At 39.8% G+C, this 13,594-nt stretch overlaps 1 protein-coding gene across 1 annotated transcript in view; it reads right to left on the bottom strand.

The window, feature by feature from the left end:
- Positions 1-5,296: 5,296 nt before the first annotated feature.
- rab3gap1 (RAB3 GTPase activating protein subunit 1) overlaps positions 5,297-13,594 on the bottom strand; it is a 47,518-nt gene continuing 39,220 nt past the window's right edge. Inside the window, exons 23-24 of the mRNA XM_081368771.1 lie at positions 12,824-12,926; positions 5,297-6,226 (exon numbers count right to left, since the gene is read on the bottom strand). Coding sequence (XP_081224897.1) covers positions 5,996-6,226; positions 12,824-12,926 — 334 coding nt within the window. The 3' untranslated portion in view covers positions 5,297-5,995. The remainder of the gene's footprint in view (positions 6,227-12,823; positions 12,927-13,594) is intronic.

The following is a 13,594-nucleotide window of genomic DNA, read 5'->3' on the forward strand; positions in this document are numbered from 1 at the left end:
ATCATGAATTAGGTATCATTTCATAGCTTAAACAATCAAAATTCTTTTAAAATCTTTTAGCTCAACTTTTGTGATATCAACTTCAAATTTGCAACACCTTGTTTAGACGTGGCTTTGATTTTCTAGCAATTTTAGAGTCCAAACTATTTCATGAAATATACTTTTTGCATAAAATAAAAAATGTTTAGCTCAGTAGATTTGCTATACAGTAAACTGAACAGGGATATAGAAGTAGAAATCAGTAACAGGCAATACTTGCGTCTGAAATCACATACTAAGAACTACATTTGAAATAACCATGCAAGTGTTAAAAAAGTACAATCTATATAATATAAATGTGGGTAGTATGAATGAAATTCAGACGTACTACAGCCGCCATGTTGTTACAGTCACATGATGACCTACCAGCTGCGTTGCTTTACTGCCATTTGCATAAGTAATAACTAATTACTTTAGACAGCTAAAAAGTATGTTCTATATAGTATGAATGTGTGTATGAATGTAATATGGACATAGGCTACTACATTTGCCATGATGTCATTATCATGTGACCTACCAGCGTCAGTTGTGTGGCTTTACTGCCATTCACAAATCCTCTCCCGTGGCCTCATGGGATAGTAAAGTGTCCATCACATGCACACTTCAGAATCTCACTGGGAGAAGTAGGTCAACCGAGGACTTTTTGCCTACTCTTTGTGAATTCGGACATACTTCTTTTGTCACATACTGTTTTTCACTTAAAAAGTAGGGAAGAGTGTGATTTTGGATGCAGCCAATTTATTTGGGCATACTACTCTTTTGGCATACTGTTTTTCGCATACTATATAGTATTTGATTTCAGACACAGCAGTTAGTGTAGTTTGTTGTTCAAATGAAAGAAATCACAAGTATGACACCAAAAGAAAGCGTCATCAGTGACGGGATTAAAGTCGACATGAAACAGAAGTTGCAACAGTTTTTTCTTCCATATTGTGATGTAGCCTATATTTATGGAAGCTTGTTTCCGTCACAGAATCAAACATTTTAAAAGACAATTGCGACTTTTTTTCTCGCAATTGCGACTTTATATCAGCAAATTCTGACTTTATAAATCTTAATTGCGTGTTATAAAGTCAGAATTGCGAGATATAAACATTTAATTCTGAAAAAAGTCAGAATTGCGAGATATAAACTCGCAATTCTGACTTTATAACACGCAATTGCGACTTTATATCACGATTCACGCAATTCTGACTTTATACCACAGCAGTGACTTTATATCACGCAATTCTGTTTTTATAACTCTCAATTGCGACTTTATATCATGCAATTCTGAGATAAAAAGGCAGAATTGCGAGATAAAAAGTCGCAATTACCTATTTTATAGGCTATTTTTGATTCTGTGGTGGAAACAAGCTTCCATATATCCGAGTGAAACGGCTTTTCAAACAAGAACAAATGTGGGCGGGGCTTGATTTTGTCTATGTGGAATTGATTGGATGGTTGTGGTTTGCTATTGGTGGATCTCATGTGAGTGACAGGTTGCCTCCTCATCATCAGAGAAGAGAAGTCGCTGCAAAAGTTATTTTGATTAAAGATTACAAGGCACATGAATAAAAATAATAATGATGTACAGTGATCGACTGTCCTGCACAGTTAATCTCCAACCCTAATCAAACACACCAGAAGCAACCAATTAAGGTCTTCAGGATCACTTGAAAATTAAAGTCAGGTGTGTTTAATAATGGTTGGAGGCGAACTGTGCAGGACAGTCGTTCGGCAGGAAAAAGGATTGGGATGTAGCCTACACTGATAAATTATTGATAATGAACACTATAGTCAATTTTGATATAACGTGGGTTTAAGAACAAAGAAGTGTGTTAGACATCAACTGTAGTAAGTAACCCGTCCCGAGTAACAGACTCAATCACCGCATCCAGCTCGTAATCCGCGTTATCCGGGCCGCATCTGTCTTCTCCAACCGAGAAGTGCCAGCATGATTTATGACAACAAGCCCGTGCGCCTCGGAGGGGGTTTAACGGGAGGAAAAAGAGGGAGACGACACTGAGCGGGAATACAGTTTAGAAGTAGAGCAAAAACTTTGTGAAAAATGGGTTTGCATAATTTTTTTTTGCTCTGCTCTAAAGTTATTGTAACATCTCATCCGTGTTTGGCTAGGAGGAGAGAAGAGCTTTCAAACTGGAACAAAGGCAGAAGTTCTGAACCTCTTTTTGTTGTTGCCGTCGCCGCCTCCATTTTACGCACCGCATCAACTTTTGTGTTTTTCGCGCGTTTGATTTTGGACAAGGTTTGGTTGGCCCTCGAAAAGGGAATTCAAAATAACAAGGCCTCCATCCTCCACACACAGACATGTGTGTGAAAATCTGCCCGTCGTCCCGAAGAGACCGGCGGGGGTGTGCGTGCGCTCCGACGCCCACACGCTCCTCCTCGACGCGTGTGCGTTGCCAAACACCAAACGGGAAAAAAAAAAAGAGGGGAGCCGGTTGGAAACGGGGGAAGTGCTGAACGTCGCCATGGCAACAAGAACCGTGATAAGCGGAGCTCCGGGTGTTAAAGCGTTTCACAGCCATATCTCTGTTTATGGAAACGCTACGGGACCAGCCAGCAGACACCGATCATCAAGCTGTGAAGCGCTTCTCCCACGGCACCGATCGCACGGTGCCAAAGCCAGCGAGATCTCAAGCTGTCTCCCGCTCGCAGCCGCAGAGTAGCCTAAAACTGAGCGCAATCGGCGCAAGATAAAGTGCTGAAAATAAAGTTTTCCTGCTGATCACAACAGAAGGGCGTGAGATCAACAACACCGTGCGTTATTGTGACAAATAAATGACAGCTTTAATGCAGAGTCGCATTGGATAAATGCATCAAGGCCCGTGCGCAACAAGGATGATAACTATAAGGCCCATTCATAGTAGTCCATCTATGTGTTCTACCGCAGGAGTATAATATTTAAAATATAAAAATATTCCAGGCTACAACACATTAAAAGCATAAATGCATGGTATAAATATGAGGTCAAAGCAAAAAGGTTTCCAGAAACAGTAACAACTTTTACCTTAAAGGATAAGTTCACTCCAAAAAATAAATAAAAAAATAATTCACTCACCCTTAAGCCATAGTAGGTCAAACACAATGGAGAATTTCTTTATGCCTTAAAATATCTTGAGTGTAACTCGACACCCTTGCCTCATTTAGTATACGCAGTTCTATGAATATGCAAATGAGCCCCGCCTCCACTCACTCACTCAGCTCAGAGATCCACTGGTTGACGATCACACGTTGATCTGATTGGTTACAAGGTAGTTTGTGACGTCAGAAACACCAGCGATTTCAAAGCGTGTTTTTGAGACTGTCTTTGGTTCACTGCAGTTTTAAGGAGGAAATACTCAGCAATGCTGTCGACTTATGAATTTACACATGCTTTGTCTTTAAGCGTATTAAAAACACCACAGACACATAAACAACATTAAACGCTGGATTTTCACCACAGGGGGACTTTAAATCATATCCTAATATATTAAGTCCTCCCCAAGAAAATGTGGATTTCTCTGATTTACATATGTGCATTTCAAGAAGCCCAACATTTTTTAATAACAATAGCTTTAAAACCATGTCAGTGGGAAGTAGATTATTTGTCAATACTTGCTCTCTCCTGTCTTCGTCTGTCAGTGTAGAAAGAAACACAGGGTCAACTGATATTTATGTTTTATAAATCATTTTCTTAGACACGTTAATTTACTGAAGGCTACTAGAAAAGCTAGGTAACAAAGTTTATTAAATTCAATTTAGCCATTTCCACAAGGGTATTGCTCAAAGGATTTGACGTGTGAATCCATAACCTGTCTTGTAAAGCTTTACTTTTTCTTTGTGAAGTTACATTTTAAGAGAAATCAAACTCAAAAACTATTATACACTTATTCCCGGTCCAGAAACATAAATTCTAGCTTTTTCCACAGTCAAACGTATGTCTAGCACCAACCCTTCCTTCCTCCTTACTGTTCTTCAAAATTATTACGCATACGTAATGTGTATAAAACTTGTTAAAGGGTGCCCGCGTTTATGTAGATATAAATGGCTCATTCTAAGGTAATAAAAACATAACGGTTCATATTAAGTAAGGTCTTTATACACCACTGAAAACATAGTTATGGAACTTATATTGCATTTCTGTCAATAGATCCTCAGAAATATTACACATTGCACCTTTAATCTAAGGAAAAATATTACAAAAATATGAATGCAGTTATGGCGCTAACAACGTTGCCAAAACGTTCACACGAATCCATGAAAATGATTAAAAATGGCGTATTCTGCTGCCAGGCCAGTAGATGGCGATGTCACTTTGACTGAACACGCATGCGCATGACATCACCGTTTTCACAAATTCACGTTTTTCTAGTTAACATGGAGACGATTACTGTATCTTTTTCAAAACTTGCTCTTTTGAAACCCGTTTTTTCCAAAGTTTGTGTTTTCAGGCCCTTAAAACGCTGTTGTCGTTTAAATTAACGGTCAAAACACATAAAAAGTTTTGAGTTGAAAACGGTGTCGTGTAAACGCCCCCTCTGAGCGAATCCCCCCCCCCCCAGCTGATGAACGAGAGCCAATCAGAATCTGTTTTAAAGAGCTCAAGCTTTTAAAGCGACAGACGACAAAACAGCAGCGTGCTTATAATAAACCTAACGACATCATCCAGCAAACGCTGATATAGTTATTGTTACCTTTCTTGCTTTGAATTAAAAATCGGGTGTTTTTTCGCACAGAGGAACAATATCGTTGGAATCACTTTCAGAACGTTTCCCCCCCCCCCCCCAAAAAAAACATTGACAGCCAATCAGAATCCATCCTTAAAGGTATAGCGGAGGATTTTTTACTTCCGGGTGGATCACCTATACTATTGGTCCTCCTAATTGTCAATCATTCTGGTGAATCAATCAAACTTTTCAAAAAGTGGAGAGGGCGGGTCTTATCTAAAATTCGGAAAGATCCTCCGCTATACCTTTAATAATCAAAGTAGGTGTGGACGCTGATATAGTTGTCATTATATTGTTATCGTTATCATTCTTTGTGTGAAAGTTTCTGGGGTCGTAAGACGTCATAGAGAGTTATTTATCAGCTGAAACAGAATCGCGACGCACTCGTCTGATCCGGAGCAGAAGTTCCCCAAACTAACGTCCCGTATTAACGATCTAACGTCAGCATTCATTTAAAGCCCTTAATGCAATTAAAGCACCGCGAGCGGCACAAAGCGCTAATGAGGCAATGATCATGAAACGAGAACAACGACAATAACAAGTTTGGCTGGAAAGCCTAATTATGTTCAGACATTTTATTATTTTCATCAAGTCAAATGTGCGACTGAATTAGGACAGTCTTACAATGCAGATGATCATATTGGTTTGACATTTAGATCTGGTCAAATGCATGAGATAGATAATATCACAGACTGACAATACATCATCAGACAGACTTCTACATTAATGTCATTAGCAGAAAGCGACTGACGTTCTGGCGAAGGAAAAAGCAGAAGCACAAGAGCGAATCGATACATAAACGTCTGAACGCACTCGACGTGATCTCACCTCTGATCCGAGACAGAAACCAATACAATGATGCTAAATGCTACATGATTTTTTATTTACTATTACTAGTCAGTGAGTAACGTGTGTGTGTGTGTGTGTTCTGATGATGTTTCCTAAGGCGAAGCATTGAGTAGTCAATCTAAAGCTTTTCTCATCAAACACACAGTAGGGGAACTGATATTATTAGCATGTGTGAAAACCCACCAGATATAAAACCATTTTAACATCCAAGCGAAGGTGATGAGACCCTCAGAAGAGCAGTTGCCTTGAGGGCCGATCCAGAAACAGCCGTTTCCCGTGATTACATCTGCAATGTTTCAACTCTGTAAGAACAGCAGGAGACACCATTACCATTCGCTGATTTCACTAAAGCCGTGTCCCATTTAACCAGCCCGTCCCGCACACGACGGATGCGCTCAGAAGAACGAGGTGTCGGATGAAAAGGCCCCGGCGAGCCTGAACTCGTCCCGCATGAGCACGCAGAAGAGGCGCTGGGGCAGGGCTTTGGAGAACGGCGCGGGTCGAGGGACGCAGGTCCGAAGGAGAATCTCCCGTCCAGCGGGGGGCGGAAAATCCGGAACCGCTTTCCTGTCATCCGTTCCTCCCAAACGTCCCGTTTCTTCCTCCATCGGAGCCAACAGGGCGGCCTGAACACATCAGCCCACAAAACACATCAGGCTTTTTCATAAAGGTTTTTTTTCTGAAAACAGATCTGCTTTATACCTGAATCGAATTTGTTTTATAATTGTAAGAAAAAACATATTTTCTTGAACTTTGTCTCTTCTGTTTGTCCTGTGCCGTTATGACCAGGTGATCATTGCTGTGACTAATTGATTGTCTCCTGTTTTTAAAATCTAAGCCATGAAAAAATAAAGGCTTTTTACGAATGAATGAATGAGGCATTTATATATGGGATAATGTATAGCGAGGCGGTTGTTATAGCGAACACAACCCCGACAGGCTGATCGGGATCCCGACGCGAAGCGGAGCTTGAATCAGCCTGAAGGGGTTGTATTCACTATAATAACCGCCTCGCTCTACATTATCCCACTTATTTCATGGCTACCCACCAAATAAATCAATAATTTGACACAAAATATTGATTTAAAAAGGAGTTTATTGATTTAAAAACGATTGTATTGCTTCCGCTAAAGAAAATAGTCCGTTCCGTCTCTACGGTTAGAATCCTGCGTCCATAGCAACGCTCTGTTTTTCATGGCAACGGTGTGTTATACTTAGCAGCGGTTATCAAGAAATAACACACCGCATTCTACATTGGAATTCAACCAAGCCATGTAATAAAACTTTATATTTTTCTAAAACTAATTATTCAAGTGCCTTGGATAGTTTTTTCTTATGAGTGGAATCATCCCTAGACCCAGAGAGCACCGAGATACTGAAGTTACACCCAGTGCAGCACTTTTTGCATTCCTTATATTTATTGTTTTATAATTGATTTGATTGTGCAAGATCGACACTGTTATTGAACTGAACTGAATCAACATTGAGGGCCCTATTTTACCGAGCCAAGGTCTAAAGTGCACTTAGGGTGTGTCCGAATCCACTTTTGCTAGTTTAACGACAGGAAAAATGGTCGGTGCTCCCGGTGCATGGTCTAAAAGGGTTGTCTCTATTCTCATAATGAGTAATGGGTGTGTTCTGTCCATATTCTCTTAATGAGAAATGGGTGTGTTTTGTCCATATTCTCTTAATGAGTAATGGGTGTGTTTCGGGCGTAACGTGCAATAAACCAATCAGAATCTCTTCTCCCATTCCCTTTAAAAGCCAGTTGCGCTCGCGTCATGGCGGATTGGCTATTTACATGGCGGAATTTGCAAACGGAAAAGCGTAACGCTTCTCTAGCGAGGAAAAGGATCTGCTCGTGCGCTTGGTTAAAGCGAGACCATCAACAGGACAAAGTGCTGTGGACCCGCCTATAGATGCACATTACGAATGCGCTAAATATTTAAAAAAAAAAGTTGAATAAAAATATATATTTATATATTTTATAATATTCTAAAACTGACTTTAGACCAGGTTTTTGTTGGTCAATAGTGCAGTCTATTTCAGTTGCCTCAAAATGCGCCTGAACACACTCCTCGTTTTCAGACCAGCAGCCCACGGGCGCACAAATGCATTTGCTATTTAAACAACGTGGCGCAGGACGTGAAAATGAAAACTGCGTCATGCTGAAACTAGAAAAAAACACTTGCGTCACGCCTGGTACTGCATTGCACGGGGTGTATGATAGGGCCCTAAATCTTCTGTGTGAATGACTAAAATGCTTTTTTTTTTACTGAAAGCAACTTGCACTGACAGATCTTAAAATACATCAGTGCCATTGTTTTGTCTGAAGATTCACACCAGTAATGTTTACATGAATGCCCTAATTGAACGAAGGCCTAATCCTGGTTTAATCAAAGCCTTGTCTGTGAAACCAGGCCAACGAGTCTTTGGTCGCTGTATTATTAACAAATATTATCAAACAAACAAGATGCCAGAAGGTTGATGTGGTCCCCACTCTGTCAATCAACAAGGAGATTCACTCTCAAATTTGAATTCGGTGTCGCTCCTAAATCTTTAGTGTGGACGTAGCTAATCTGTACTGCATAAAGTGCTGTATGCATAAAGCTAACATGTTTTTATAATAGGCTAAGCTTACAACGTTACATAAACCTATTTGTCTTTTACCAGAGTGTCAAGGAGCAACAAAGCAAAGATGCTTCTCAACAAATGCTCTCGGTGAGACTTAAATGAGCGTTTTGAGACTGGAGGAGTGAAGCAAATTGACACAATCTATTTTTTTTCCCCTCCGTACAGGAACAAATTTCACTAATTGCAAAGCTGATTGCAAATTAGCAAATGTCTGTTCACATCTCAGAGACTGAACGTGGCGAAAGAACGCGGAGAAAATGCACATTCTGGATTCAGATCGACCTATGACATGGCGTCCATCTGCACAGAAAATCCCATGATGACAATAACACAATTTACTACAGGGATGTTTTTTGTTTAATCACACAACGAGGCATGAGCTAAAGCATGTGCACTAAAATGACACACGAAGAACATCACTAACTATCTCTATAGCACTGAGACGCGTCTATAAACAAACCTCCATGTCCATCAGGAAGCCCTGAATGCGCACAGAATGTGAACGAATCAAAGAGAGGATAAAAAAAAATCAAAAAGCAGCGATTAGTGACAGACATTCAGATTCTACAGATTGTGTTCCTCACTGACATCAACATCTGTCTGAAACACTGCAATAAAATGTTTTTCTTGTTTAGTATTTCTGTCCTGTTTTCCAGTACAAATATCTAAACATTTACTTGTGAAGCAAAATGACTGAAGATATTAAGTCTTGATATCTGAAATCTGTCCAAATAAAGTGAGATTATGCTTAAAACAAGAATGCAAATGGGGTCAGAAAAATAATCTTGTAAATTTTTTGGACCCCAATGGCAGATATTTTTTCTTGTTTTCATCAAAACCTCATTTCGCTTTTTCAGTAAATTTATCTTGATTTAAGAATGTTTGCCCTGGAAAACAAGACAAAAATACTGAGGAAGAACATTATTGTTTTTTTTGTTGTTGCAGTGAATGGTGGGGAATCATATAGTGTCAGATGTTGCTGATTTTACCTCGTCACTGGAGTCGGCCAACTTGACAAGAGTGACAGACAAGCGGTGTTAGGAGAGAACAAACAAACAAACAAACAAACAAAAAAGATGAAGAAAAAGAACAACACAAACAAGGCCAAATAAGAGCACTTTTAAAAGTTCAGTCCATGCTGTAACGTGCAACGGTGAATCTCACCAAACCACTCAAGACGTGCAGGTCGTATTTCAAGCAAAAAATCAAAAGGAGAAAATTGAATATGCATTAAAAAAAGTCAATTTTTAAAACCATTACGATTATTGGTAGCAATATTTTAATGACAATTAAGCACAATTAAATGTCCAAATTATACATTATCACAGTGACTGCTGTTCTGTTCTGCCTTTAATTGACAAATGATTGTATTACAGTAATGAGAATCATCATTAAGAATAATGCGAGAGTGGGGGAATGTGGTTAGCTGTCATGACAATAAAATGCTACAAAAAACGTAATGGTTCTATACGCTTGATTATCTTTAAGCGAAATACAATGTCTTTTCTTTTGATTTTGGGTTGAAATCCGACGACAAGATTCATCCCTGAAGAGGAAAGAGTTCAAAATGGTCTAAACATGAGTATAAACATCAATATAATGTTCCTTCAGAATGTTATTCCTATAAAAAGAAATCAAATATTAATAAAGAATCTGATTGGTCGTTGGTGCAGTAATGCTTTGGATGAGTCCGGGTCACGGCACCATTCTCTGTTCATTGGTGACACGCTGGAAACATCCAAAACATGATAAATCAGAGCAATCAGTGCATGCACATATCCATAAACACATGCAACAAAGTCTCTCCTCCTCTGTGAGGTCCGTCTTTCTCTCTCTCTCTCTCTCATTTCTCTTTCTTCCAGGAAATCTCACCTCATTTGAATCCCTGATTTCACATGATTTACATGGGGATGCTTGGGATAATTATTGCCTTTCTATTTGCAGCCTGGCAACACACAGGCTATAATTTAGTCCTCACACACACACACACACACACACACACACACACACACACACACACACACACACACACACACACACACACACACACTGCAGACAGAGGAGGGGGGGGGGCTAACTGAGCGAGAGTTTCAGGCAAACAAACTCAATTTCAAACATTTCTCACTTAAAAGAAAACTTGTGAGCACAGACGTCTGAAGCTCACCTCGAGAACCACACCGGCTGACATTTCAACGCTCATATCGCATTTTCGGCCTGTTTAACTTTAAGTAGCTGAGAATTACAATTTACACTGGGACCATTAGGCACAACTGCATCCTGGGAATGACGATGACACAAATGGAAGTGACTAATATTAAGAAATAACGGGGGGGAAATGAATGTCCCTCTCTGAGGTTTCAGGTGAATCTCATGGAAACGCCTCAAAATTGAAAGAAAAATGAACGCATTATATTTTGCATTATTTTTTCTTCAAAAAATGCTGTTTTAATTGATTTACAGGTCAGATTTTACAGTGAAATCGGCAACACTTTAAAATAAGGTTAACATTAGTAAATGTATTAATCAACATGAACTAACAATGAGCAATACATTTGTTACTTATTAGTCTTTATTAATGTTAGTTAATAAAAATACAGCTGTTCATTGTTTGTTCATGTTAGTTCACAGCGCATTAACTAATGTTAACAAATACAACCTTTGATTTTAATAACGTATTAGTAAATGCTGAAATTAATATTAACTAAGATTAATAAATCCTGTAGAAGTGTTGTTCATTCTTAGTTCATGTTAACTAAGGTAGATAACTAATGTTAACTAATGAACCTTACTGTAAAGTGTTACCGTGAAATCAACTGAAATCAATCACTTTCACGGCATAAATCTCTTTGTGAGATTGACCAGCTAACAGTTAGCACACTGATGAGTGACCACTGCTAGTGGCACTAACTAAACCACTACTAACATAAACACAAGACTAAAGCGAGGACAGACTTTAGAGCCTTTCATCAAACACGCTGTTTAACCGGCACTCTCTATAATAATCTTTTTTTAAACAAATCACTCGCCTGGCGTGTTTAATTACCTCTGTGTCACATTAAAGCTCTAAATGAAACTAAGACATCTGCTGCGTTTCATTAATTTAGCTAATTATGACAAACAGAAAAACAGCTAGAGCAGATTTTTAAATGTATTTTTTAAACCCTTGGCTCTTCTTGTTGTTAAAGTCGCTTTGAGACCCTATGATGTGAACGAGTCCGGCTCCGTCTCACAGATATGAAGCATTCGTAAAATTATTAAAGGGACGGTTCGGAGTAAAATCACCCTAGGGTCCTTTGCACCATGACCTCGAGCCAAACCCCCCCCAGAAGCCTTTATTCCCTTGGTTGAACATTATTAAAGTTAGAGCTTATTTAGAGATATCAGCCGGATGGTTTAGTGCAGCGCTAATGGATCCAAGGCTGTATCTGGTAAATTACCGCACTAATAATGCCCAGAATGGACCAAACTTCTACAGTCACACAAATAGGTTCTGGACTCATAAAACGAGGCATCGGAAAGTTTGTAAGTACATCAGGAGTTTATTTAAATAACACTTGCCTGACGGCTAATGCTACCTCTAACCCGCACGTCGACGTCACTTCAGTGGTTTGTGAAAAGCCTGTAAAAGTCCTGCAGAAAGCGATCATAAGGATGTAGTGTAACGACGCCCAGTTCTAGGAATGCACTAATATTTTGCTGGTAGTTGTGAGTTTTGCAAAGGACTTTTACAGGGTTTTCCCAAACCACTGAAGTGACGTCGACGTGCGGGTTAGCCGTAGCATTAGCCATCAGGCAAGCGTTATTTAAATAAACTCCTGATGTACTTACAAACTTTCCAATGCCTCGTTTTATGAGTACAGAACCTATTTGTGCTACTGTAGAAGTTTGGTCCATTCTGGACATTATTAGTGCGGTAATTTACCAGATACAGCCTTGGATCCATTAGCGCTGCACTAAACCATCCGGCTGATATCTCTAAATAAGCTCTAACTTTAATAATGTTCAACCAAGGGAATAAAGGCTTCTGGGGGGGGTTTGGCTCGAGGTCATGGTGCAAAGGACCCTAGGTTGATTTTACTCCGACAGTCAACGTCTCAGTAAAACTTTACTATAAGGTTACATTTGTTAACTACATTAATTAACATAAACTAATAATGAAAAAAGCATTTATTAATCTTAATGTTAATTTCAAAACTCAAGTTGTGTCTGTTTATATTACTTAATGACCTAAGAGTTGTATTTTTATAAACTAACATTAAAAAACACTAACAAATGTATTGCTCATTGTTAATGTTAGTTAATGCATTAACTAATGGGACCTTATTGCAAAGTGCTACTAACATAAGTAACCTCAAGAACAGAATTATACATTCACATTTAAAGCATTTGGCAGATGCTTTTATCAAAAGCAAGCACGGATGCACATTGCACAATAATAGATTAGAGCTGATATCCAGTATTTTCCGACTCATTTTGGTCGATTTTGGCCAATGTTTCTGAGAAGAGAGAATCCAGTCCATGATTATGATAAAACATAAAACCCTTGATCGGGCGTGTGTGTGTGTGTGTGTGTGTGTGTGTGTGTTTACCCGCTGAGAACTGACGAAGAGCTTATGTATGATGCTTCCAGCAGGACCTCGACCTGCACCGACCACACACACCTCAGGCTCCTCCAGCAAACAGCTCACGAACCTGAGAGACAGACAGGAATAATTATATAATGTGAGACAGTGACTGTACAGTACAGGTAGAGGATGCCAGAGTGTTTAGATGAAGGAAGGAAGAGGAATATTTATCATGTTCATAGTCGCCAGAGAAATGCTGCCATAATACAGAGAAGAACAACTACGCCTATGTCTGTCTGTTTCTCTGTGTGTGTGTGTGAATTCAGCCTGTTCAACACAATCACACACACACACACCTGCACTGAACTGTCTTTGTTCCTGCGGGCAGCTCCGGGTCTCATCTTAATGAGGCCGGTGTGTCTGTCTTGGACCGGCCTGCTGTGGCCCCGAGCGGCCCCTGGGAACTAACGAGTGCCAGGAGACTCAGCTGACATGCCCCTGTCAGACTGACAGCACAAGCTCCACCTCTCCTGCGCAACACGACTCCGCCCCCTTTGAATGATACGGCTCTGCCCGCTTCTGCATGATAATACTCTGCACCTTCTGCTCAACAAGATTCAACTCTAGTGCTCGATATAGCTCCGCCCACCTCAATATAGCTCCACCAATCTTGCTCAACAAGACTCCACCCTCCTGCTCGAAATAGCTCTGCCCCCCAATCAACAAGACTCAAACCTCCTGCTCGATATAGCTCCTCCCACCTCAATATAGCTCCACCAATCTTGCTCAGCATGA

Source organism: Scardinius erythrophthalmus, assembly GCF_964197995.2.
Source record: "Scardinius erythrophthalmus genome assembly, chromosome: 6".
NCBI classification, from domain to species: Eukaryota; Metazoa; Chordata; class Actinopteri; order Cypriniformes; family Leuciscidae; genus Scardinius; species Scardinius erythrophthalmus.